Source organism: Quercus lobata, chromosome 1, assembly GCF_001633185.2.
Source record: "Quercus lobata isolate SW786 chromosome 1, ValleyOak3.0 Primary Assembly, whole genome shotgun sequence".
NCBI classification, from domain to species: domain Eukaryota; kingdom Viridiplantae; phylum Streptophyta; class Magnoliopsida; order Fagales; family Fagaceae; genus Quercus; species Quercus lobata.
This window is the reverse complement of record NC_044904.1, coordinates 2034456-2062313: the sequence shown is the minus strand read 5'-3', so window position 1 is coordinate 2062313 and position 27858 is coordinate 2034456. Positions and strand designations below refer to the sequence as shown.

At 31.9% G+C, this 27858-nt stretch overlaps 2 protein-coding genes across 2 annotated transcripts; both read left to right on the top strand.

The window, feature by feature from the left end:
• Positions 1–360: 360 nt before the first annotated feature.
• On the top strand, positions 361–2731 carry LOC115973977 (heavy metal-associated isoprenylated plant protein 20-like). Its single transcript, XM_031094213.1, has 3 exons — positions 361–583; positions 739–814; positions 2234–2731. Exons 1-3 carry the CDS (start codon positions 512–514, stop codon positions 2524–2526), a joined length of 441 nt encoding a protein of 146 aa, XP_030950073.1. The 5' UTR covers positions 361–511; the 3' UTR covers positions 2527–2731.
• A 22282-nt stretch (positions 2732–25013) lies between these two features.
• Positions 25014–27643, top strand: LOC115973966 (heavy metal-associated isoprenylated plant protein 37). Its single transcript, XM_031094203.1, has 3 exons — positions 25014–25460; positions 25598–25673; positions 26292–27643. The coding sequence occupies exons 1-3, from the start codon at positions 25422–25424 to the stop codon at positions 27410–27412; spliced, it is 1236 nt and encodes a 411-aa protein (XP_030950063.1). The 5' UTR covers positions 25014–25421; the 3' UTR covers positions 27413–27643.
• The last annotated feature ends 215 nt before the right edge of the window (positions 27644–27858 follow it).

Sequence of the window (27858 nt, the reverse complement as noted above, 5' to 3'; positions counted from 1 at the left end):
GGATTTATTTCTATACTAGTGTGTAGAAGAATCGAAGGAGACACGAAGCCACTTTACTACCGTGCTGTTTCTTTGGGCTAAAGAAAACAGTAAGGCAACAGCTCCAAATTAAACCTGCCAAATAAACAAAACCACTAAGAAAAAAACTTCTTCCACAAAGTTTTGTTTTAAATAATTAATGTTTTATATTTTATTTTTGAACCCAAACAAAACCCAAATGCCCAAGTTGGCCAGGATGATATTTTGTAGAATAATCGTATGATTTAGGGACAAAAGTCATTGTCTAAGAACTATATATTATTATTATTATTTTAGTGCTAATTATGAGCTCAACTTGTACCCCAAGTCCCTCTACATGTCCATCATATATTCATGTATCTTCTTATATATAAGATAGACTCACACTACATCTATTTCAGTCCTGCAAAAACTTTCATAAAATCTCTCTCTCTCTCTCTCTCAGACACATAAAAGAACTCTTTGCTTTGCCTTTTGTGAAAAGGGAGGAGAAATGGGTGCTCTGGACTTTCTCTCAGACTATATCACTATTTCCACCCCAAGGAAGAAACGAAAAGCAATGCAGGTATACATAAACATCCATCCTATCACTCTCTCTATTTCAGTGTGTGTGATGTTGGTCTCTTTGTTTGCTAGCTTGTCCATGTCAAATCTGAATAATTGTTCTTTTTTGTTGTTTTGGTTTTTGTTTTTTCTTTTGTGTGTTTGTGTGTGTTGCAGACAGTTGAAATCAAAGTGAAAATGGACTGTGATGGTTGTGAAAGGAGAGTTAAAAATGCTGTTTCCAACATGAAAGGTTCATCTCTCTCTCTCTCTCTCATATTTTTTTCACAATAAGGCAACAAGTTCTTAGCTCACGTTGAGGGTAAATAAGTTTGTGATTTGTGTTACAGGCTCACGGCCTAGCCTAGCTATTGAGTTTCTGACAATTTTTGGATTTTTTTTTTTTTTTTTGTTAATTAAGTACAGTTTTTAGAATAGTTAATACTAGAGGTAGCACCGAAACTTTTTTTGTAAAGGATTTTGAGTCTCTTCTCTTTTTGAACCTTTTTTTTTGAGAAACTTTTTGAGCTTTCTATATTAGCATGTTTTGGGCATTCTTGTGTGCCTAGAATCACACAATAGATCATATCATACGCTTGACTTGAGCTTCTTTGGACCTTTAATGGTCTTTCAACAATAGTCAAAATCTCACAAAAAAAAATGATTCTCAAAAAAAAAAAAAAAAAAAAAAAAAATAGTCAAAATGTCACTGCATCGTGTTGGAAACTGGAAGATGTAGCAGTAACTTTGTTGACTCTTTCTGCCATAAATCTTAACCAAAACGTAAATTTTCTGCAGACTTCCATTTCCACAACATGTTTTGCTATTTCTAATGAAACTTGTGGTTCTCTTTACGTGATAAAAACGACTTATGTCACACGGCATGGTAGCTGAATCTTGGAAATTGCATCTCCTACTTCACCCCTTTATTAGACTTAAAGTTTTCACTACTCCTGTACTTGTGACTAAATTCACATCTCTTAGAATATAAAATACTTAAAAGTTTTGGAAAAAAAAAATTATAATTACCTTTAAAATAAAAAAAAGCTTTCACTACTCATCATGGAAAGCATTTAAAAAGCTCTTGGACTCACGTACTAAACCTTGCTGTCAGCGTTATGCATACCTTTCAAGTGTATTAAATGCAATGCAAAATCCCATAAACCAAACAAGCCCTTAAAATAAAGCTGTAACCTGCTAGAATAGTACAGTAGTATTTCTTTTCCAAATTTTTTCCCAAGCAAATCTGATCCATTCATAGAATATCAATTATCAAAAAAGAAAAAGAAAAAATCCCTGGATATCTATACAATCCTTATCAATGTTTTTAAACTATACTATTCAACGTCACCTTTATAACCTTAAACTTATCTCTTTTAGTTTTTTTTTTTCCTTACTGAATTATTTATTTCATTTTTTAATTAATAACATTCAAGTGCACTAGTGGATCTTTAACAAATGATCTTATCTTTCATTCAATTATTATAGCTAAGGGTGGTGTTAAAGATTAGGCAAGTTTTAAATTGTTATCAATTACCAAAAAAAAAAATCAAATATTAATTTATATTATTTTGCTAAAGTGGTGTGAATCATATGGTTAAAGAAAGTGCTAGTTGAGCAATAGTTTATTGGAAATATGAAATTAATTTTATGTTTTGTTTTGATTTTTCAGGTGCAAAATCTGTGGATGTTAACCGAAAGCAAAGCCGGGTAACCGTAACGGGCTATGTGGAGCCAAACAAGGTCTTAAAAAAGGTGAAGAGCACCGGAAAGAGAGCTGAGTTTTGGCCCTATGTGCCATACAACTTGGTGGCTTACCCTTATGTGGCTCAGGCCTATGACAAGAAGGCACCGGCTGGTTACGTGAAAAATGCAGTCCAAGCACACCCTATTCCAAATGCAACAGATGAGAAGTTAACTACACTCTTTAGTGATGAAAATCCAAATGCATGTTCCATCATGTAAGCAATTTTAATGGAAGAAGGATAGGAGAGAATGAGAATTAGAATCTGTTTTTAGTTGGTACTTTGAGTTTGTATGGAGAGAACTCAGAGAAGTCTCTCTTTTTCTTTTCTTTTTTTGTTGTGTTTTCAGCATGTAGATTTTCTTTGAGATTATGTATCACCTTAGTCCTGTTTAATTGCCTAATGAAAAATAGTTTTGTACACAAGGCTTGTGTTCTCTTTCCGCATCAAACAATAATTGTTTTTCAGCATCAAACAAAGATTGTTGTTAAGTTAATTGGAAATTGGCGGGTTGGATTTGTATGCTCACACATTTACGAATGCATAATGGGAAATAGAAATAGTTGTCCAATTTTCAAAGACATTAAATTGGAGCAGCTAGGGAATGTATGCACATTTGTACTTTGTGGCCCATAAAAGGGTGTGAACATAAACACAATTATTAAGCAAAATTCTAATGGGTCAAACAAAATGTAAATAATTAAATAAAGACTCTGAATTTCTTTTTCTTATTTGATAATTTGATAGTTGGAAATGAGAGAATTCAACTCTAAACATCTTTGTTAAAAATATCAGGAAATATTAGTTGAACTGTAAGGTTCTTGACAACCCACTAAGTTTTTAAGAATTCCGGGCATAGTACTGTAAGGTTCTTGACAACTTACTAAGTTTTTAACAATTCCGGGCATAGTAGTTTAATTAATTGTGTGAATAAAATCTTTGGTTATGTGCTTTGATTGGTTATCATTGAATTATGCAACTCAGTTCTTTAATATATACTGTAGTTCTTTTTTCGATTCTCAGTTGTAGTGATTACACAGTTATCGTCTAAGATTTTAATTATAAAATTAAATTTGCATAAATCTTATTTGTCAAGAATCGCTGGAGTTGTAAAGTGATATCTCAAAATTTCTTGGTTATACTTTTATAGGGAATATTTTGTTGGATTAAGTAGTCCCATAAAGCTGCATTCTTTGGTTCTCCTTAATATTAGACTTTGATTAGTCCCCTTTAAGCTAAGTCCAGTCTCGGCATCACATACATTCCTCGCTTGCATGGTATATATATATATATAGTGTATGTTTGGCAAGAATTAAAAAACCAGCTTATTTTCTTATTCATTTTATTTTTGTTATTATTTATGAGTCTCACTATACTTTTTGATACTATTCATGAGTCTCACTGTACTATTTCAGCTAACTTTTACTTTTATCTAAGTATTTTCAGCAAAAAATTTTCAGTGTCAGCAAAATAAGCGGATCTTAAACAGACTCATAAATAAGTGGGAGGAGTGCATGCTTTGGTGGCTGAGACACAAGTATAGCCTCAACATGCCTACATGCATGCCCATACCAAACACAAAACAATTTCATTTTGTGGCCAGAATACAAACTCACAACTGTTCTTACAATTACCTTTGTGAGTGGTTGAGCTTTAAGCATACATTTGGTACGATGTAATAGGCTCTGTAAGTGAATAACTATGACAAAGAATAGCTATTCTGTTAATTTTTGGTTGTTTTTTCTTTACGGGAAATAGCTATTCCTTATGTAATAGGACCTATAATGAAATAACTATTATAAGAAAAATATTATTATATTATTATTTGGCAGTGTTTTCTTTATTGAGGATTGTTATTCTTATTCCGTAACCTATCATATTACCCTTTATAAAAATATTCCTAAAAACCCCTCATTGTCGATTGGCTCAAAAGCTCTCTCACTCTCTCCATATTAGTAGTCCATATTATTAGAACAGGAAAAGCAACAGACCCATGCATACGTGAAAAAGAAGTTTTTGGAATCTAATTAATATTTTTGAATTTTATTTAAGTACCAATCTAATCTTTTTAAAATGGGGGGATTTATACTTAGTCACACACACCTACGTTATTCCCTAAAATTACCAATCAAATTGTAGTTTTAATTTCTGCATTCACTTGTATAACCAGAAGCTACTTGTCACTTCATTGATAGAGAACCATACAACATACATTCATATAATCTAATTAAATAAAGATAATGTAACATGCTATACACATTATAACAGCACAAATGCACATATAATTTATTTATTTATTAAAAAAAAGAAACTAACTAATGTGGTTTGTAAGATCAACAAACACGCTATTGTCTATTGGCATGATAATAACATCACTTATTTATTGATTTTATATCAACATCACTTAATCTTAATGTTGACAAAATGGATACCATCGTATTCGTATCTTGCTTTTCCCTGTAATCTAGGGATTACTAAAGAAATGGACAATTTGAGCGGCCACAAAAAACATTTTAAATTTCGATGCATTATTGATCAATGATTTCGGCAATAATAAATGGCAACAAGATTAAATGAAAGGGTTTAGTTAATGTATGCCTTAATCACCAATTTTAGAAAAAAATTTATGAAAAATTAAAAAAACTGTCAAAACAAATTAGTTACTTATTTATTTTTCTATAAACTATTTCTTAAAATGGTTCATTAATACTCTCTCCGTCCCACTTTGTTTGTCCTATTTAAAAAGTCAAACTTTTTAAGGGAACATCATTTATTATTTTGTCTACCTTTTAAAAATGTACAAGTTTTCACAACTACCCTTAAATAAATTTATCAAAAAATTGAACTAGTAAATTAATAGGGGTATAATAGGAACATTAGTAAATTAATAACTTTTATTTTTAGAAACAGGACAATATTTTGGGACATCTCAAAATGGAATAGAGGACAAACAAAGTGGAACGGAGGGAGTATATACCTAAGAGCATTTACATCAGTCTTATTAATTTAATAATTCAGCAAAAATTTATCTAAACTCAACTGAAACAAACGTGCATTAGTCTCACTAAATTAACTAAATTTTTTTTAAAAAGGATAGTCTCATCGCTACATATAGTGAGTCTCTATCTTTACTACATTAAATTTCAATATTGATAAAGTATTGAGACTGATGTATGTATATGAAAATAATAGAAAGCTAAACTAGCAAAAGTAGAATTTTTTGGATTAGTTTAGCTAAATATTTGAGGAGACTCATTGTGAATGGTCCAAGAGAGTGCATTAGTAAAACCCTAAATGAAATTATTAGCATGTTAATCTGATATCTGTGTCGATCAAGTTTCTAGGTAATGATGATGAAACAATCAAATCATGTGGGAAAAGTAGAATATAAAAATGTGGCAGTGTGATCTATCTATGTGCCACGGAAATGGGAGAATAATTGTTGGTACGTAGGACAAAAGAACTTAAGAGAGAAGCTTCATCTAAAAGTGGATACTTTACTTTCCGTTCTTTAATTTGTGTGATTGATTATCTTGTACCCTCCGATCAACCATTAACATGTATTTTAATCATGCACGATTGTTTGTCTGAAGAAAGATATGTCAAGGGAATTACTTTCTTTTTCTTATTTATTATCCTTGATACCTAAATTCGGCTATGCGATGCCAAACCCAAAGTCAAGGGAAAATGACTGCCAAAGGGTTTGGCTGTTAATGAGCAACTAATTTTACGGATTAACTAAAAAAAAAAAAAAAAAACATTGATGTTATAAATTTTATGATAAAGTACCATTTTTATAGAAGATACCAGATATTTCAAATTTTATTGTATCTATAAAAGAAAAAGTTATAGATTTAGGAGAATCATTTCATTACTTTGGCAATGTTTGAGCTTAAAACGTGTTACAGGCTCACAGATTATTGTAGAATTGATCAATCCGACAATATAATGGTGTTAAACTATATGATCTAGGAATTCATGTTTCGTAGCAATAAAATCATGAAAATAAATTTCAAATATTGACGTATCATTGACTAAGTTAGCATATATATAGTTTGAAAGTATCCAAACTTTTCTTTCACAACCAAGATCCAACATTTTGCGTCAAAGATTTATTTATTTATTTTCTTCTCATATTCGAAGATCTATCAATCAATGAATTACAAAATGACAAGTGAGTAATAATTAATATAATAACACTCTCTCATACCTTAAAAAAAGTGAGATTCAATCTTAGTTTTCTTTCAACTCACACTTACCAGTCAAATCAAACATTTGGATGGGTATTTTGAACTTAATGGTACATAGCTCTAATAAGGGAAAGGTTTGGAGTTGGTGTGAGTTTCAGTCATTTAAGATTACTCAAAAAATAGTAATGCATATTCAAGGATAGACTTCATGTAATTTTCAGGTTTGTCAAATTCACTACAATACGCCATGGGGATTGGTGTCATTGATTGGAGTAGGCAATGGATTTTACATTTTAGTCAATGCATAATTCTCTTTTAAAATTGATAATAGTAACTTTGGCTGGGTCTTTCTGAATTATTGCTTTTCATCTGTATCTGGTTAGGTGTGATTATGTGAGTTTTATATTGTTTTAACCACCGAAAAATGTGGAAACTTATTATATTTTGTTACCACTAGGACCATCCACAAAGGACAATCAAGTAAGAAACTTCTTAAAATTATTGGTCCGAGAAAGGATAGAATAATGGGTTTTTTTTTTTTTAGTAAACAATACAATAGTCAATTAATACGTGTCGTAAATATCAATACTATGTTCATGTCTAAGTCAACATAATGGAACATCAACGGGCACAGGGTGTGACTTTTTTAATCCAAAACTATTGAAAACTTTTTTTTTTCGAGGGTGTTATGATAGAATATATTAGGTAATAGAAGACTATATATATTCCATTTAATTAAAGATCAAATCAAGACATTGACTCCAAAAATATAATTCACTACTCCCATGACTGTTTAAGAACCAGCTTTTAACTACGAAGTTTCGGTTTCTGCTAAGTATAAGAATGGCATAAATGAATGTAATTTATAGATGATACCCAAGCAAGACTTACTTAGCCAAAAAACCTTTTTTTTGGGGACTGTGAGCTAATTTTCATGTCACTAAAGAGAGAAAAATAGGTATGACAAAAATGTTCCACCCTATTTAATATGCCTTTTTTCGTTTTGTCTCGCATAAGATTTTCTCACTCCAAAAGGTATAGCAGACAAAGATGGAGGTACATAGAGATTATGGGGCCATTCTCCCCGCTACGAAATTTTAAAGAAAATATTATTTGGGTATATATATATATATATATGTATGTATGTATTTATGAAAGTTTAAATAACAAAATTTGTATCCCCTCCTTGTGGAAATAAAAAACTAACATTTTCAAATTGAAAACTAACCCAAAGAATCTAGAAAATAAAATGTTTACTTGATCTATATGTATATGGTATTACACTTGCTTGTTTGATTTTTGAGACCCAAAGTGAAAAGCTTGAAACTTTTGAGTTTTGACTTTTGAGTGATATCATGCTGCTTGATATGGCTAAAGAGTTGTTTGAGTGCTTTTTATTTTCTGTTTTTTTTTTTAATTATTTATTTATTTATTTAACTTGACAACACTAATTTGTTTTATAGTAAGAAGAATATTGGATATATAATGATGTAAAAATGACTTTCAACTTTCATGGTTCATGCTATTTTATTTATAGAATAGTTTTACTTCTATTTACTCTTTCAATTTTTATTGCAATTATGAAACAGAAATTTTTAGTCATAAATATTGCTAAAATTAAGCTTTGCAATAAAATAAGAGTAATGTTACAGATACAAACTATTTTATAACATTTTTACAAACTGCTGATATGACTTTAGTATTTTTCAAATAGTTATTGCAAGTAAAAATGTGATATTAGTAATGAGTTCATATTAGAACTAGTAAGAATTTGCCACATCAGCAGTTTGTAAAAATGTTATAAAATAGTTTATGTTTGTAGCATTACTCATAAAATAAAGAGTAATGCTACAATCATAAATTATATTATAACATTTTTACAAATTATTGATGTGGCAAATTCTTATTAGTTCTAATATAGGTCCACCACTAACATCACATATATATTTACCAATAATTATTTGAAAATTACTAAAGCTATATCAACAGTTTGTAAAAATATTGTAAATTAGTTTGTGTTTATAGCATTACTCTAAAATAAAAGATGATTTTTTTAACCCTTTTTAAAATTTTTTTTTTTGTACATTGAAAAAGAAAAATCAATCATAGATGATATTTGTGATTTAAAATAATGTCAAGTTCTATAATTGATAGCAAATAATTGAGTAAAAGTTTACTTAGAAACAATCATTTTTTATCTTTTCGTTTGTTTATTTTTTGTTAATATTAAATAGTTACTAGTTTTAATTTTCATATATTAATTTAGTTTTGAATTTTTCTTAATTTCTATTTATACTTTGGCCTCTAATCCAACCCCGTCTTACTCCATTATCATCCCTAGTTGAAAATAGATGCGAGTTTATATATGTCCATCTTTTCTTGGGAATTGTTGTGGTACTTTTGAACAGTGCTTGTGACCAATGCCTGAATTCGTTGAGACACCCAAACACAATACACATACCAGCACCATTTTTGGCCATTAAATTTCTTGGGCATTATGTTTTTATTGTGGATAATAATATTTATAAGGAAAAGTTAACGGATACGCGGATACTCTAAGACATTGGTTTAGGAATTATTTTTAAAAACATTTTATGGAAAAATGATAAAACAATTAATTTTTTTACGGCTTTTTATATTTCCTATAAAAGTGGTGTCAAAACTTTCTTAAAATAGTTTATTAATAACTACCCTAAGAATACCCGTTAACATGACTCATATTCATAAGCTCATGTTATAAGTTCATATTTCATCCATTCTTATTGGAGAAGGAAGTATAATTAGATTACTCCCTTTAAATTATGTTTGTAGGCAATGTGGTTGGAGAACACAATGTTGCTTCTATTGCCTTTCACTCTCCACCAAAAGCGAATATAAAAAATGAGAATATATAAAGAAAGAAAAAAAAAAAAAAAAAAAGGGGGGGGGGGGGGGGGGGAGAGAGAGAGAGAGGGGGAGAAGAGCGAGAGACATGTTGGTAAGAGTTCTTTGGACGTTTGAAAAGAAAAAAGAAGCAAGATGCTACGATTTGTCTAATAGAGAACTAGACAACATATATATTCTCCGAAAGATCAACCTAAACATTTAGATATGTAGTTTTCTTTTGTTAGTGCTTTTGTTCCTGATTCGTATTAGAAAGAATAAAGGCCTCCAAAACCCACAATTAAAGAGAAAGGTATGTCAACCATTACTACTCTCATAGGCATAGCCAAGCACAACTACTTGACGGTGTGGAGTTCTTGGTCAAGCATTGCATCAATTCTGTAAAAAGAAAAGAGTACCAGATCCATCCATATATGATGTATTGAAATTAGAAGTAATGCCTACTAGAATATTTTTTGAAAATATTTACATGCATCAACTATTTTGATAAACCTAAAAAAATTTCCCCAGATACTGAACAAAACCCATGTGAATAAAGGGAACAAAAATTCTATGACCACATAAAATACCACAACTTTGGTCATAATTGTTCACATGGCAGATTGTGAGTGGTATAGAAAAAGTGGTGGGTCCATGTGAAAGTAGCTTATAGACAATCACAGTTATTTTTCAAGCTAGACCATGACATGTTTATCTCATGTTCTCATCAGAAAAGCATTCTCACTTCTTTCTCTCTCTCAATCAAGTTTATCAATGAACCATTGAGCTCTTGGCTCATGAATCATTTGCATCTTAAGCACACCCTATGGAGTTGGCCAGGGTCAAAATCTTAGGAAGGATATGTCAAAGTTTTAGGGTTCCACTAGTGGGCTGATTTGGGCCCAAACATGGGTCAATGCCCAGTAGATAGGGATCCACCCTATACCCTCAAGAAAGAGAGGTCCATCAAGTTTACTCATTAAGGCCTTACTTAGGTTCCCCTCCACCAAAGGAGGTGAATCAAATGAATGACTATAAATAGAGCTGTGCGCTAATCAAAATGGAAATGATATAGAACATATAAAACAATGGATCAAATGTGAGGCATTTTTGTTGATAATATTTCATTATTTCTCCCTTTATGTTATGTTTGGGATGAGAATTTTTTTTTTTTTTAAAAGAATACTAAGTATTTTTAACATACACACAGGGAGAAGGGAAGAAAGTTTTTTTAAAAAACTTACAGTGGTATATATCCAAAAAGACCTAACTCTTTTGAGATGAGAAATTTTGATGTGGAAGTTTTCTCAAAAATGCAATTTGATAAATTTTTTGATAATTTTTTTGGGTTGATTTCCCTTGTTTGGATTAACTAAAAAGAATTATTTCAACAATTCAATGAAAAATTTAACTTCAACTTATCAAGCATCCAAATACCTAATTTTGGATTCAATGAAAGAATTTTTAATTCATAAATTCTACTAACATTACTATTTTCATATTACCTACTATTCTTCACATAGCCACCACCATTGTTGTTGCCATTGTTTTCATAAGTACTACTACCCGTCACCAAGACCACCCCTATCACCACTGCCACACACAATTGACCTTACCCCATCACCAATACCACTTTGACTACACCATGAACACTACCTATTACCATTGTCATTATATTTCTATCATTTGATGCCATAACACATAATTACTAAGTCATTATCATCACTATTTCTATCTGATGTAACTATAATAGGAATAATAACTTTACAATTTGTAAGTATACTCATTCAAATAATAGAAATTTAAATTGATGAAAATTCCCATCAATTTAAATATTGATATTTTTCAAATTTTGCATCCAAAGATTCCAAACATGTAACCTTAAAATTTACCGACATTTAGGGTGAGTTGTAACTACTAAAGTTAGTTCCCGACAATGCTCATTTGAGCTTCATAAAGTCAACTATTCCGGGGGCATCAAAAAAATTCACCTTTTATTGGTTATTGGTGATCAATCTGAGGCTTTGTAACTTGAAAGGAAACAAAAGGAAGCTTTTTGAATTTAACCTTTACAACAGCATCATAATAAGAACTATTTATCTCTAATTTTGATAGGCTTTCACATAGAATCAAGCGAAAAGACAAAATTCCACACTTCCAAGTTCCAAGCATAAACTAAGCATCCACTCATATCAAAAGCACTCAAATGCATAGTCCGGTTCAGCCTCCATGAGTTGTAAGCCTTGTGAATAGTCTTGTCTAAGATGAATTTTATGACCATCTTTTAATGTACTCAGGTGAGCAATTTGTTGTCACACCAACTAGACATACCAAACTTTATAGGTGTGTTATTCTTTAGAGGTCAAAAATTTGTAGGAGATTCACGTTGGTGTTGTTTAGGCCAATGGCCTCTTAACTCAGTGGAAGGAAGGCGGTAAAGGCTTAAGAAGCATACTCATATCATAGCTTAAGAGCATTCACATCAAAGATTTCAAAAAATTTAGCATTTAGCATCTTAAAAACCTACTTTATTAATTTTAACAACTCACTTTATAGTACACACACCATCAAAGATTTTATATTTTTTTACCACTTCATTAAAATATATATTTTTTTAATTTTATTCTCATTCTCATCTCTTTCACTACCAACAAACCCACTGCCACTGCCAACACCCACGGCCACCACCACTCACAGCCACAACCACAGCCGCCGCCACCACCAACCACAACCTCAACCCCCAACCACCAAAATATATATATATTTAAAAAAAAAAAAAAAAAAAGTCTATCCCTTCTTCAACTTTGTAGCACCCACCCACACACATGAAAGCAAATCACACATTTTTCTTTTGCAACTCAACCTTTGGTTCCGCTTCTTCGTTCCCATGGACATGGACACCACTTCCCTCCCCGTCATCATCTTCTTCCACGGCAGCGACGGCTTCACTTTCCTTTCCCCTTCCTCCTTCGCACTGGAAAACCAAAACACAATCCCAAAACCAAATCAAGACCCAAAATAAAATCAAACTCACCCTGATCTGAACCTATTACAAAAATGCAACCAAAACCCACCCCAGCTTCTCCGATGACCACCACCCTAGCGACCTAGCCTCTCCGGTCTTAACCCCAGCCAAGAATACCGACCACGCCAACTAAAGAATGATGCCTCAAGAATGCCGACTCAAGCTTGGGTTTTTGGGTTCGACCATAAAGAGAAGAGAAGAGCTTGGGTTGAAGGAAAAAAAGAGGTAACATGATGACTAATGAGGCATGGGTTGAGGGAGAACCTGAAGAGGGAAAGATGGAAATCGTGTGTGAGAAAGAGAGAGGGCACGAGTGGAGATTAAAATATAATATTTGGGTTTGACACTCAGCGCACTGTAGCTAGGTGTAAAAAAATGTAGCATTTGCCTTCTTTGATGGAGTAGGCTTTTTGTGCTTGGAGCTATAAAAATAGCATATCAAAGCATTTAGCATATTTGATGAGAACGCTCTTAGCATGCTCATATCAAAAGCATACTCATTTCCTCTTTCTTTCAAAAGCGTACTCATATCAAAATGGACTGAATGAACCAAAGTGGACCAAAATTGATCAAAGTGGAATGAATAGACAAAATTAGACCAAAGTTGGCTAAATGGATTGAAGTAGACCGAAGTAGAATGAAATGGACTGAATGGACTGAATTAGACTGAATTTGACCAAAGTGAATAGAATAGGCTAAAGTAGACCAAATTTGATCAAAATGGAATAAATAGACCAAATGAATAGAATTAGACCAAAGTGACATAAATGGACTGAATTAGACTGAATGGACTGAAATGGACCGAATTAGACCTAAATGGACTGAAGTAGACCAAATTAAACCGAAGTGAGCCCACTGGACCAAAATAGACCTAAATGGACTGAAGTGGACATAATGGACATTATTAGACTGAAGTGGACCTAATTGGACCGAAGTGAGCCATTGAACCGAAGTAGACCGGAATGGACCAAATTAGACTGAAGTGGACATAATGGACCTTATAAGACTGAAGTGAACCGGAATGGACAGAAGTAAGCTGAATGGACCCAATTAGACCGAAATGGACCAAATTGAAGTAAGATTCAGTAATGAAGAAAAGAAAAGGGTGGAAGGAGTTTTTTCTTAATTAAAGTAGATGAATGTATAAAAGAAAAGTTTATGTAAACTCAAAATTGTTCAAGATATTATTAGGAGAAAAAAAAGGTCCAAGATGAATGTCAAAGTACATATAAAGTTAAAACCGTCCAAGATATTGTTAGGAAAAAAAAAACATTTAAGAAGAACATGTAAAGTCAATCGGTTAATATATTTTCTTCTAAAACAAAAACAAATCAGTTAATATATTTAATATTATCAAAATATTAGATGAACAAATCATTAAAAAAAAAATGATGACGTGACCAATGATATAGCTCAACATGAGCATAACAGCATTAGATGCTATGTTTCGATTTTTAGACATTATATATAAATTTCTTAACTAACTTTTTCAAGAAATGTCCAACCCCTTGTGCAGATCGATATTATTTGCTATCTCTAAATTTTCGTCTTAGTAGTGGCTTTATCTCACCAAAGGTATTTCTGTTAGGTATAGTTTATATTCTTGGCTTATTTAGTTTCTTTTTAAAAAAGTAAAATAAAATGTGAAGATTTAACACGTCGTATTGTATCTAACCAAACAAACAAAGTAAATTGAGAAATAAGTGGATTCAAAATATTGTAGATTAAAAAAAACAAAATCTTGTTTGAAATAGCAGTTTGAAGCTTGAACAAACTCTCAAAAGTCAGAAAACAGCTAAATGGACCTAACTCCTCGGTCCCTTTATCCAAGAAGTAGGTCCAGTACCTAACATATAGTATTAGTCAAATACTACTACACCTACTATGAGTTAGATACTTACCAATATTCTCCAGAGAGAAGAGGGAAAACTTAAAATTAAGTAAAAACTAATATATGGGGTAAGAATATTTATCCTAATTTGGTCGTGTGTGTGGATAATTTTTTATTGAATCGAACGAAAAGACAAAATTCCACACTTCCAAGCATAAATTAAGCATCCACTTAGTCTTTTCTGTTGGTAAGTATCCACTTATCAAAAGCACTCAATTGCAAAATCCGGTTCAGCCTCCATGAGTTGTAGCCCTTGTGAATAGTTTTTGTCTAAGATGAATTTTATGACCATCTTTTAATGTACTCAGGTGAGCAATTTGTTGTCACACCAACTAGACATACCAAACTTTATAGGTGTGTTATTCTTTAGAGGTCAAAGATTTGTAGGAGCTTCGCATTGGTGTTGTTTAGGCCAATGGCCTCTTAACTCTGTGGTAGGAAGGGGGTAAAGGCTTCAAAATCATACTCATATTATAGCTTTAGCATGCTTATATCAAAAGCATATACCCATTTCCTCTTTCTTTCAAAAGCATACTCATATCGAAATGGACAGAATTAGCCAAAGTGGGCTGAAATAGACCAAAGTCGACTAAGTGTACTGAAGTAGACCGAATTAGACCGAAATGAACTAAATTGGACCGAACTGAGCAGAAGTGAACTAAATGGACTGAACTGACAGAATTGGGCTGAAATGGACCTTAGTGGACCTAATTAGACTGAAATGAACCAAAGTAGATCGTATTGGGCTGAAATAGACCTAAGTGGACCAAATTAGACTGAAATGGGGTGAAATTAATCTAAGTGGACCGAATTAGACCAAAATAAACCAAAGTACACCGAATTGGGCCGAAATGGACTAAATTGAAGTAAGTGTAATGAAGAAAAATGAAAATGTGGAAGGAGTTCTTTCTAAATTAAAGTAGATAAATGTGTAAAAGCAAAATATATGTAAAGTTAAAATCATCCAAAATATTATTAAAAATAAATCGTCCAAAATGAATGTGTAAAGTTAATCTGTTAATATATTTAATATTATCAAAAATTAGAAGAACAAATCACTAAAAAGAGTGATGACATAATCAATAATGTGACTCAACAAAAGTAAACTTTTCAAGAAATGTCCAACTGTAGTTCAAGATATTACTTGCAATCTCTAAATTTTCATCTTAGTAATGGCTTCATCTCACCAAAGCTAGGTATGTCTGTTTGGAATATTTTATTTTCTTGGCTTATTTAGTTTCTTTAAAATAAATAATAATAATTTTAAAAAAAAAAAAAACTGCAAAAAGTATATTTTTTTCTTCAAAAAAGAAGGGGAAAAAAAAAAGTGAAGATTGAACATGCTGTATTATATTTATATCTAACCAAATAAACAAAGTAAATTGAGAAATAAGTGGAATCAAAATATTGTAGATTAATTAGAAAAACAAAATATTGTTTGAACAAACTCTCAAATTCAGAAAACACCTAAATGTCCGTACGTTGCAAAGTTGGGCCTAACTCCTTGGTCCCTTGGCCCCTTTATGCAAGAAGTAGGTCCATTACCTAGCATTTATATAGAGTCAGCTACTACACCTGCTAGGAGTTAAATACTTAAACCAATATTCTCCAGAGAAGAGGGAAAACCTTAAATTAAAGTAAAAACTGAAATATGGGGTAAGAATATTTATTGGTCGTGTGTGTGGATATGATATTTATAATGGGCAGCAGAAGAGGACAACAAGGTCCACAAACTATAGGAGTGTTTATCACTGTTGTTTAAACAATAGTTTTCAGTATTTAAATAATATTATACATATTTTTTTTTATCTACGTGTATTTCTACAAAACAACAACAACGTTACTAAAAATTTCTTACCAAAATTGGGCCTATATTTGACAGAAAACAGACATATGGGAAACCCAAAACTAGTTTTTTATGTTGGCAATTTTTGACCGTGCATTTGACTCCACACGAATATTGGTAAATTGGTAGCTGTTTTTGTGTTTACATGTTTCGTCAAAGTTCAAAATCTTCTTGTCAAAGTTTTGTGCCTTTTTGCTGATGGATTCTGTAGCACCTAAGTGAAACATAAGGACAAATGACCTGAGAAATAGTTGGGTTTTTTTTCGGAGGAGGGAGTTGGAATATGGCATTTATAAATCCAACAATACTAGGGTATGTTCATAAATACTTTTACATCCAATTTCACAACTTGTTAAACAGGTCAATTTTGAGTCGTAAAAATAATTAAAAAAACGTTGTGAGCATAAAGTGTTTATCAGTCCCAATCAACCAATTTAACATGCTGAAAAATTAAGTATGAAATCAAATATATGTATTCCTAAATTTATTCTACGTGCCCCATTTGCAAAATAAAGAGTAGCTTGATCATGAAATTTATTTAGGCAAATTACATAAAAATACACGCAATTTGTACTATAGTAACATTTATTGTTAAAATTATTGTCTTAAGACTTGTTTATTAATCAATTTGACAATCATTGAACTTTACCCTTCAAAATAGATAGTAATTTTAAGATCACACACTTTATTACACGCTTTTCTACAATTATATCTATTTTTTAGAGATAATTACAATATGCTGTTAATCCCGCAATTCGAACTATTTCTCTCCTAGATCTCAAGCATAAAGTGCATGAGGATGTACTAATTCAACTATAAGACCTTTGACTTTTTCACAACTATCTTATATGTTTACATAAACTTACTATTTTTTTCTCTATTACTCACGATATGCCACGTTAGGGTTGTGACAGAAAAGATTGTCCTTATATATATTTTCCAAAATCGTAGGCCTTTCACATTTAAAAAAAGTGCCATATTCCCTATGGTTCATTGGTTAGTACCATCCTTCTGCAATAAAGGCCAGATGGCCATTGTGTCTTCAATAGAGGGCCAATTGCAGACCCACTTCAAGAAAAAAGGCCCAGAAAACAGGACAGTCTGGCCCAATAAGGCCAACACCTCGTGTGTCTCTCTGTCATCGGAATTCATAGCAGATCAAACGTGGGGCCCAAACAAGAGATTGGTTACATCATATGTCATATAAGTATAACACAAAAAGCATAGCACAGCTTGGGATCCCAAAATTGTGGGTCCTATTGGTCACCAGTACCATAAATCATCCTGATCTTCATGATCTTACCCTCCTCACCCAAAATGTACAATAGGTCTTTATAATTTCCTCAGAGAATTTTAACCCCATTTAAGAATAAGATAACGATTGAATCATTGAACTCATTCCAGAAGGAAAGAAGTCAGTGGCAGTTATAGTTAATTATTACAATTGATATATGTTTTTAACAAATTTCAGAACATTTTTAATGCAGTCTTAATGTATTAAAATTGAAAAAATGCTACTAACTATTTGGTGAGTTTGATGGTCACTGGTTGAAAAAAAAAAAAAGTTTAGGTTTATATAAAAGTGATAGATAATTAGTTACCATCTATTATGTAAAATAATTGTAAAAATAAGTATAAAAATTAATTGTGGTTCTAGTAGTACTCATCAAAATTCTATCAAAATTTTCATATTTCACCGCATAACCATCAAGATAGTGTTCCATGGCTCCATCTTAACGCAAAATATATAAAAGAAAATTGGTGAAATTTTTGTATGGAGAGTTCTTTTATTCCCCTTTTAATGTGAGATAGCATATTGTGATTGATAATAATAAAATGATCCGCATGATTCTATATATATATATATATAAAAAGAAAATGGTCCCGTTAAGGCATACATTAATCATCTAGTTTATAAAAATTTGATTTTTTTAAAAAAAAAGGTTAATCACTTTCATTTCATCATAATTATAAAAAAAAAAAAAGAAGAAGAAGAAGAAGAAGAAGAAGAAGATTCACTAATGTAAACCTTAAAGCTAAGGAAATGTTTAGTAAAATCCATTAAAAAAATTATATTACACTAATCACAATCTATAAAATATTATGGAAAGGTTTAAAAAATATTAGGAGGCATCGCAATAAAATTATTTTTTTAGAAAATTTTTGATGATAATTCTTTATTATCATATTAAAATATTAATTGATTTTTGATATAAATAAAGATTGACCCTTAATCTTCTTATTTAATTATTAAAAAATTTACGAGTGAAGTTATCAATAACTAACTATAAAATTGTAATTAATGAGAAGGATGGGAAAATCATTATAACTCTAACGAATAATCAATAATAAAAAAAAGGTATAAAATTTGTTACTAGCAGTAGTCTAGCATTATCAGATTCAGAGACTTCATAAGGAAGCAAAAGATAGTAATAAATAAAGAAAAGAGCGAAGAAAGTAAAGGGGGGATTGGTTAAGTTGGGACAGCATGCAGAGAGATTTGCAGGAGCTAGGGAGCAAGTAATGATGAACCCTAACACATACTTACACACACACACCCACCTAGACCTAGCTAGACTCCTTACTTCTTCTTACACAACATCAATCACTTTTACCTTTGTGTGATTGCGTGCTGTGCCTCTAGTCATATTCATATAGAGTATTAGTGTACCCTCAGAAAGAAAAAAACGAACCCCTCTAATAGAGTCTTGGGACTCGAGGCCCAAAAGTCACATCTCCCACAAATGTTGCTGTTCATGTGGTTTATAAAAATGTATATTTTTTTGTATAGTATAGAAATGGTTAAAAAAAATAATGAGCCATTTATTTTTGGAAATTGTAAACCATAAGAGGTCAAAAAGTGAACGTCTACTTTTGTCCTTTGGTCTTTCCCATTAGAGGGTCAGTTTAAAGAACTTTGTCCGAAAGGTAAAACATCTTTTTCTTTTGCACAGATGGTCATTCAATTCAGTCCTATTAATAAATTCATTTTCTCCCTTTTAAGCATCACCCCAAAAGGTTCTTTCTATTTTTTTCTTTTTGTTTGTAGACTGTAATAGATAGCCCGGATTTTTTTGAAAAATAAAAAAGTATCCCTAATTATTTGAGGTATTTTTGGGTATTTGCAAAGCATTTTTTTGGGTATTTGAGGTATTTTTGTTGCCACTCTGAATATAGTCCACATAATAAAAATAAATATAACCCGTCTCATATGTTATGCACATGCATAGTGTTATTTTTTTGAATTTAATTTTCCTATCATGCATGTTAAAAAGAAAAAGTAAAGAGAGAAAAACATATGCATCGTTATACTAGTCTATGTGTTTAAGAGAGAAAAAAATTGCATCATCAAAGGAAAAAAGAAAAAAGAAACAAAGAAACTACTTCATTTCGTTGGTATTTAATGTTCGAAATGGGATGAACAAAATGACTATTTAGAAAGCACAATCATACTTGGAGTACAAAATTTTTTTTATAAAAAGAAATCCCAAATTTAAGTGGTTAAAATGGAAACAAAAATATAATTTTATCCTAAATATTTTAAAAACTGACATATAATGACTCTATAAAATAATTGGATGAGTTATAAACATGGGAAATTATGAGAGATCAAGTCATGAAAATAATAATTCGTTACTTCATAGCAAATTGACTCACTTTTTAACTCATAAACAAACCTAGCATTTTGTATGTGATGGACATATTGTAAATTGTGAGCGGTGAAAAATAAAATTTAAAGATTTATATGAAAGTAATAAACAGATTACTCACAATTTGCCACATTAGAATTATAACAAAATGACTTTATAAAACTTCCCACTAGCTAGTTGTAGCATGGCAATTCCCTCCCATGGAGAGGATAAACTAAACACCAAAGCGAGTTTCCAAAGGCATTGGTCTGGTTAGAAGTTGAGACTTGATTTGAGACCTTTTAAGAATTTGGTTGAGTGGCTTTTCTCTTAGGTTAGGCCACACAACTAGCATCATGGTCATTCTTTGGGCGATAAAAGCACAATGACCACTGACAGACAAAGGGTTATAGTCTTGCAAAATGTAGACACATTATCGCGATGTTGAATCCATTTATATTTTTCATGACTTATATGATGAGTTAATAGGCCTATAGTATACATTTGCACTTTTGTTTCTGATTGCAATAATCTTCTTATTTAAGATAAAATATATATATTGGGAAGCCAATTATTGTGCCGATCAATTAACTACATCGATGAGAGGGCGACAACACGAAAATCATAAGATTTAATTATACATTGAGTATACATCTTATTTAATGTTAATTAACTTATTTATTCAAAGGTTGAAAATAGAAAGGTTTAAGACCTATTTAGTAGACAAGTCTAAACCTAAGTTAGTTAATTCAGAGTTAAACCTATAGTCCACTTTTTTTTTTTTTCCACAGTCAAAAACTGTATAAAAGTCATAGCCAGGTATTGGAGTCAAAAACAAAAAGGAAGTGGGGTTAACAAGAAATAAAGAAATCATCTGGAAAAAGTAGGAATAGTGGCAAATAGAGGAGGTGGTAAGTGAAAAAAGTTGACCTCGTAATCTGTAACCCTATTTGTCGTGCTTCCCACACTGGAGTGAGGTTGTCCCTACTTGTCACGGGGATACGTGAAAATAAGTACAGGAATATATATTATTCAAAGATTATATATAGTGCTAGCTAGCTAGCTAACCTTTATACTAGTAGACCAATTTCTCCTCTAACTTCTCACACTACTTTCAATTTCTCGCTGTATCTTACTATGGATTACTTTTGATAATTAGTTCTTAGTTAATTAGAATAATATTGGAGAGGAGAGATGGATTCAAATCCTTATTTTTTTTTTATAAGTGATTCAAATCCTAATTATGTTTTGAGTGTGTATGAAAAGAAACCAACCCAAATCAATTCAATTCAATTCAATCCGATGCCTCAAATTGGTTTTTCACTTTTTTTTGTGATTTGGTGAATTGTGTTGCATTGAAATTTTATTTTGAATTTTAGGTTAGATCGAGTTCAGGTTGATAGGTTTTTTAACCCATTTTATTAAACATAATCCATCGAATTTATAGATTTATTCATTGACCTTATTTATATTTCTAGCTTGACTTATTTTTGTCTTTTGAAAATTAGTTTTGATGAGTTTGAAAATTAGATATATAATTTAGATAGATAATGTGTAATTCTAATAATTTATTGAAGAAATGCTTAAACATATTATGAAAAGGACATGACTTATTTCTAGTGAACAATTCCATTGAATATATATTCATATCTCAACATGTCTAGTGAAACTGCTCGACACAAGCTCTATTAAAAAACCATTTTATGTTTTTTTAATAAGGCATGAATTATATGAATACAATTCGCTTATCCAACCCAACCCATTTGAGTTGGGTATGAGATTACTCAACTCGACAATGTTTGGTTGGATTGAAAAAATCACTTTAACAAGATTCATGCTCACCCTTAATTTTCTTAATAAAATAGAGGATGTTGTAGTGCTACTAGACTACAAGTTCCTTTACCTGAATTCATAAAATTTTGACGGGCTCTATTTGGATCAGAGTTGTGCTTCTTCAACTTTAAACGACAAGTGGACAAGGGGCTTCAAGTTATTTCAACCACTCTTTATATTATTGCTAACATACACACATAATACAACAATGCAGAAATTACCAAAATTTAAATAGTGTGTTTGCAGCCAAAGATTGCAGGAATCTCAACATCCGTACATATCGATCTCACTTAGTATTGCATGTACGGAGTTCCAGTGAATCCTGTTATATGCATAAGCTTATATTTGTATGTTTGCAATTTAAAAGGTGAAAAAAAATATGTTTCAAAAAAAAAAAAGTGAAAAAAATAGTGTGTTTGAACTTGAATAATATATACTTTATTGATTTACTTTATTTAAAAGATAAATTGTGTAAAAATATAATTATATATGCTAGAAAGTAAAACTTTAAAAAACTAATCTAACAAAATAAATAAAATAAACTTTAAATAAAAAAAAGCTTAACCAATAACACTAATAACAGGTCCACTAAAAAGACGAAAAAGAGTAAAGCATGAGATACCTTCATAGGGTGGCAGCTTGATGGTAAAAGTCCTTTGAACCATCATCTTTGCGAGTCTAAGGGTTATAATTCGAGTCGTGACGCTTCAGTTTAAAATGATGTATTCACATGATAGCCCCAAGCAGCTTCAATGGTCCCACGTCATAAAATTTGGGTTTAAGTGGTAAAGGGTAATGATACCGCACAGTATGAGCCTTTTTTTGTTCATAAAAAAAAAAAAAAGTTTCCAATTTTATTTATTTATTTTGGAGAAAGAAGACTTGTAACTATTTTATTAAAGCAACGAAAAATTGGCTAAATCAGCTTGGAAAACAAAGTAAAAAGTTGGTGGAATATTCTCCATCTACATTGCATAGTCAGAAGCATTTATGGAATAAGGTTTGGCTTGAATCTAGAACTAGATTTAGTACACCTACCGAAGCTTTGCCCAAAATAGAAGAAATAATTTTCCAACACCGAAAATTTCACTAATTTTTACACACCCTTAAAAACCCTTTTGTTTTTTGGGTTTTGGTGGATAAGTGGAGTAATATCCTAAATATTTTGTGAGTTTGATGTGAAAACGTGATGTAAAATTCAGTGTCCCTAATTGGAGTAAAGAAGGGTTTGACCTAGTATGCATCACAATTGATACTTGACAGAAAATTGATAATCAAATCAAATTACAAGTAGGAATAATGGTAGCTCTTCCCTTCCATGGTTTTGAGCTGATGGCTCATGCAAGACTCGAATCCAATGAAGAAAACAAGGCATGTAATTCAGGCTCGTAAGATGGTGTAGCCATCAAGCATCAAAGGAGATCAATCAAGGTATTCTCAAAGGGCTTTGCCTTAAGGTGCGGGGTTTTCATTCAAATCCTTTCACCTAGTGTGGCGAATTGTAAGAAATATTTGGATTAGTTTCCCTTTGAAGAATTATTTAAAATTGTGGAACTTTTTATTCAGGCAAGTTCTGATTTAAATAGTTCTTATTTCGGGTCCACAATTATTTCCTGAATAGAGATGGTTCAAACATATGAAATATTTTATTTTCTTCTTTTCGGGTTGGTTAGGAACTTGGAGAGGATGATTAGACGTGGATTTGGCAACTTTCTTGTAACATGCAGGACTTTGCATTCTGTACATCCAAACCATTAGGTGTTCAGCAATATTTCAGGGTGGTCAAGATCAATATATTCTTAGTTTGGACTTTGGGGTATACATCAAATGTGACATTTTAGCAAATATATATAATGTGACATTAAGGAAAGTGATTTTTACACTGCAAGGAACAGTTCTATGCTAAGAAGAATTGTACAGACACATTTCTTCTGAAAAAAACACTTTTTACAATGTTCTTTTATTCCCCAGTTTCCATGATACATATATGTACTAGTGTCTAGTATTAAATGGTAAAATCTATGGTATACCTTTCACAGCAATATTTTTGGTTAAACATGTGCTCAGTCATTCTGTATTTCTTACCAGTAAGCAACAATGTCCAATAATAACTTGTCCTACGAAATTGGGGATGACCTTTAGTCCCCCAAAAAATACAATAGACTGTTTTTACATTCAATATAATGAACTCTTTACATACAATATAAGTAGTTTAATATAAAATCTGATTTGTTCTTCTCGGGTTTTGTCATAAGTCACTAGCTAGCTAGTCTGAATAAAAGTTAGTCTTTTTTTTTTCTTTTCAAAAAACATGCTTGATCTCGACCTTCTTTTTCTAACAGGAAGGTTCATGCAATCAAAAATCAAGGATATGTGCTCATGGAAAGGTTGTTAGCTCATTGCTTAAGTAGTAGTGTACTAAAAGAGAATTCAAAGATGCTGCTTCTCTTGTTGTTTAATGAAAGTTGGGGATTATAAAAAAATAAAAACCTCTTATATGAAGGTCAACCTTGCTCGTACTGTCCAGGCTTTAATGGAAAAGCCACCGAAGCTATTTGACCGATTTTAATGGAAAACCCACCAGCTATTACCATTTTGATTGCTATTTACTTAATCAACTCTTATTGAGCCTGTGAAGTACATTTTTTGTACTTAAAATTTAGAGTTGTTTTTATTATAGCTATATGTCTCAAAGTTTTGTTTTTACTCTTTACATTTGATTCTGTTTTCATATTGATCCATGCCGCCTATTTTTATTAGTAATTTGACCTTTAAATACTCTTCAATTATTTCATTAAATACTAACTTTAAAATATTATAGCATGTATAAATTTCACAATCTATGCATAACAACATTATGAATGGTCAAATTAGTAATGAAAATAGATGGTAAAGTCAATACGGAGACAAAATCAAACATGAACAACTAAAAAATATATATATATATATAATTTTTTTGATACCCAACTAAAATATAAATTTTAAAACATAAAAAGAATCAGAATCAAAACAATCTCAAACGTGTCATAAATGGCCTATGAATATGATGGTGAAACTGTTGAGTGCTCTTATCATTGTTTGTCAAAAATGAGTTAGGAGAGAGCTAGCCAAATACCCCATTTTTAAAATGTGAGCATTAATGCCCAGGTTACCTAAAAATAAATAAATAAATTACAGGACACATGAACTTAAATTAGTTTCAAGTTTCAACTTCAAAATCCAAAACAGAGAGAGAGAGAGACATTAAGCTCAGAGCTCTCGTATTTAAACTATCACGAGAAAATATTATTTATAGGGGTAAGTAGATGTGACAAAGAGGACAGATATATAAGTCGGCCTGTCAAGTCGCTGTTCTTCAGTATTTAACGTTAAATCACATCATTTCAGAATTCAGATCACCCGCTTCTTTCTCTCTCTCCCACATTTTACTCTTCACCTACTTGCATTGCTCTCTCTCTCTCACTCTTACCTTTTTATCTTCAACCTATTCAGTATCTGTGATTTTAATTTCCACCTGTTTGTCTTGGCATTTGGGTTTTGTATAGTTTGTCACTATTTTTGTTTTCCTTTTTATAAACTAATATTTTAACTTTAAGTTCAACACCCATGTGCCTTTGTTTTGTTTTGGTTTTGAGAAACTGAAGGGAGAGAAGAGAGAAGTGAAAAGTGAAAGCAAAGACCAAAGAGATAAAAGGAAGAATCTATCTATAAGTTATAGAAAACTCACATGCCATTGCTAACTCTTTTACCCCCACTAGCGTAGGTGTTTATCCTCTTTTTCTAGCACTGAGAGAGAGAGAGAAAAAAAGAATTCTTTCATTCCAAACAGCACTGAAGAAATGACTAAAGAAGAAGACTTTAAGCTCCTCAAGATCCAGGTCTCTCTCTCTTTACCACATTCTCTCTGTCTTCACAAGTCTTTCTTTTATTTATTTTACTATGAATATACAGCAAAGTGGGTTGGTGGTCTTTTCCTTAAGAATATTTGTTCTTGTTTTATTTTCATTCTCTACAGACTTGTGTTCTCAAAGTGAGCATACACTGTGATGGGTGTAAGCAGAAAGTTAAGAAACTTCTTCAGAGGATAGAAGGTGCTCACTCTCTTATATCATCCTTTTAGTTTGTATTACAAGTTCTTGTCTTTGCTCTTTTTCGTGACTCAACATTGTGTGAACTTTATTGTCTGTTGTTATATGTTACTTCTAGTGTACTATTAAAAGCTTGGTTGGCTACTGAGAAAATGTTGGAAGAAAATGTTCTAAAATGAAGACTATTTTCTTGGCCCTTAGTGAAACAAAAACAATGAAGTGAACTGAGCCTCGTAATAATATTTAGCTTTACTGAATATTTGAATAACATCAAACTTTTTTTTTTGAAAATGAATAACATCAAACTTGTTTCCTCAACAGCCGAAGAGTACATTGGTTAGTGGTTACTCTGTTCCAAGTCAAATGACATGTAAAGAACTGTCTTTTTATGTTTATAGATTGATTAAATCATGTCAAAAGTAATGATTGTTACGGGGTATTAATAATTGATGCTATTGACTGGCTATTTTGCCTTTATTTGAGAGAATATAATTAAAGTTCACTGTTCGTAGACCAAAGAGTTTAGGCAAATTTCTCATGAAAGTAGACTCTTAAGCTTTGAATTTTGTGCATTACAGTCTCTTAATCTGGTTTCCCCTTTGTTCTTCCCTACTGTTACAGGTGTGTACCAAGTAAATATAGAAGCTGAGCAGCAAAAGGTCACAGTTTCAGGAAGTGTAGATGCTGCTACTCTGATTAAGAAACTAGTCAGAGCTGGTAAATATGCTGAGCTTTGGTCACAGAAACCCAACCAAAACCAAAACCAAAACCAAAAGCAGAAGAACAACAACTGCATCAAAGATGATAAGAACAACAAAGGTCAAAAGCAAGGGTTGATGAAGGGCCTTGAAGCCTTCAAAAATCAGCAGAAATTTCCTATTTTCTGCCCTGAAGAAGATGATGATTACTATGATGAGGAGGAAGAGGACTATGAAGAGGAAGAACTTAGGTTTCTCAGGGAGAAAGCTAACCAACTGAATTTTCTTAGGCAGCAAGTTGAAGCAAATAATGCAAAGAAGGGTGTTGGGGTTGGAGCCATTGCTACAGGTTCCAACAATGGAAAAATGAACAATAATGTTGGACATGTGAATGCTGGAAATGGAAAGAAAGGAAACACAGATCATCTGACTATGGGAATGAAGGCTAGTCCAGGTGGGATTGATCCAAAAACTCTTGCAGCTTTGAAAATGAATGCTGCTCATTTGGGTGGTGGGAACAATATGATCAATGCTGGGGAAGCCAAAAGGGCTAATGACATTGGTGCCATGATGAATTTAGCTGGTTTTCATGGAAATGGGATTAATGCTTCTGCTCCTGCTTCTGCTGCTGCTTTAGGAGGCAGTCCCAATGGTTTGGCAGCTTTTCAAGTCCAATCCAACAATGGGTTTCATCAGGGATCTTCTGGTGGAATCCCAACTGGTGGATATCCTACTGGTCAACAACAATACCCTGCATCAATGCTGATGAACATGAATGGTTACAACAACCATCCATCACCCATGATGATGAACATGGACATGCAGACTAGGCATGCCATGCAACAACAGCCCCAGATGATGTATCAAAGGGCCCCTATGGTTCCACCTAGCACTGGCTATTACTACAATTATAGCCCTAGCCCTAGCCCTAGTCCTAGTCCTTACAATGTCCCATACCCTTACACTCAGCCTAATTACAGTGATCATAACTCTGCAGCACATATGTTCAGTGATGAGAACACAAGCAGCTGTTCCATAATGTAATAATAAAATAACATGTAGAGAAAAAGGTATGTTGCTGACTTCAAATTCTCTGTTAGTGGGGTTGTTTAGACTTTTGATTGTATTAATGGTGTGTGTGGTGTATGGGGAAGGCATGGGTTTGGATGGGATATCTGGTTTAAAACATTATCATCAGTGTGTATTGTGTAGTTGTTAAGAAGTCGTTGCTTTTTAATTTATTTATTTACTACTCAAGTTATGTCTGTTTGTTCTTTCTCTGTTTTCATGCGACTGACTACAAGATGTGGTTTGTTAGTTAAACAAAAGGATTGATTAGCATATCAATGTGACAGGGAGTGACATTGTCACTTTTATGAGTTTATTATTTACGCTATTTCTATTATTTACTAATCATGATAAAATTTTTCAATAATTTTGAATCATGAGTAATTCATGTACATCCAAGTTCACAGCTTTTCTGACCATGG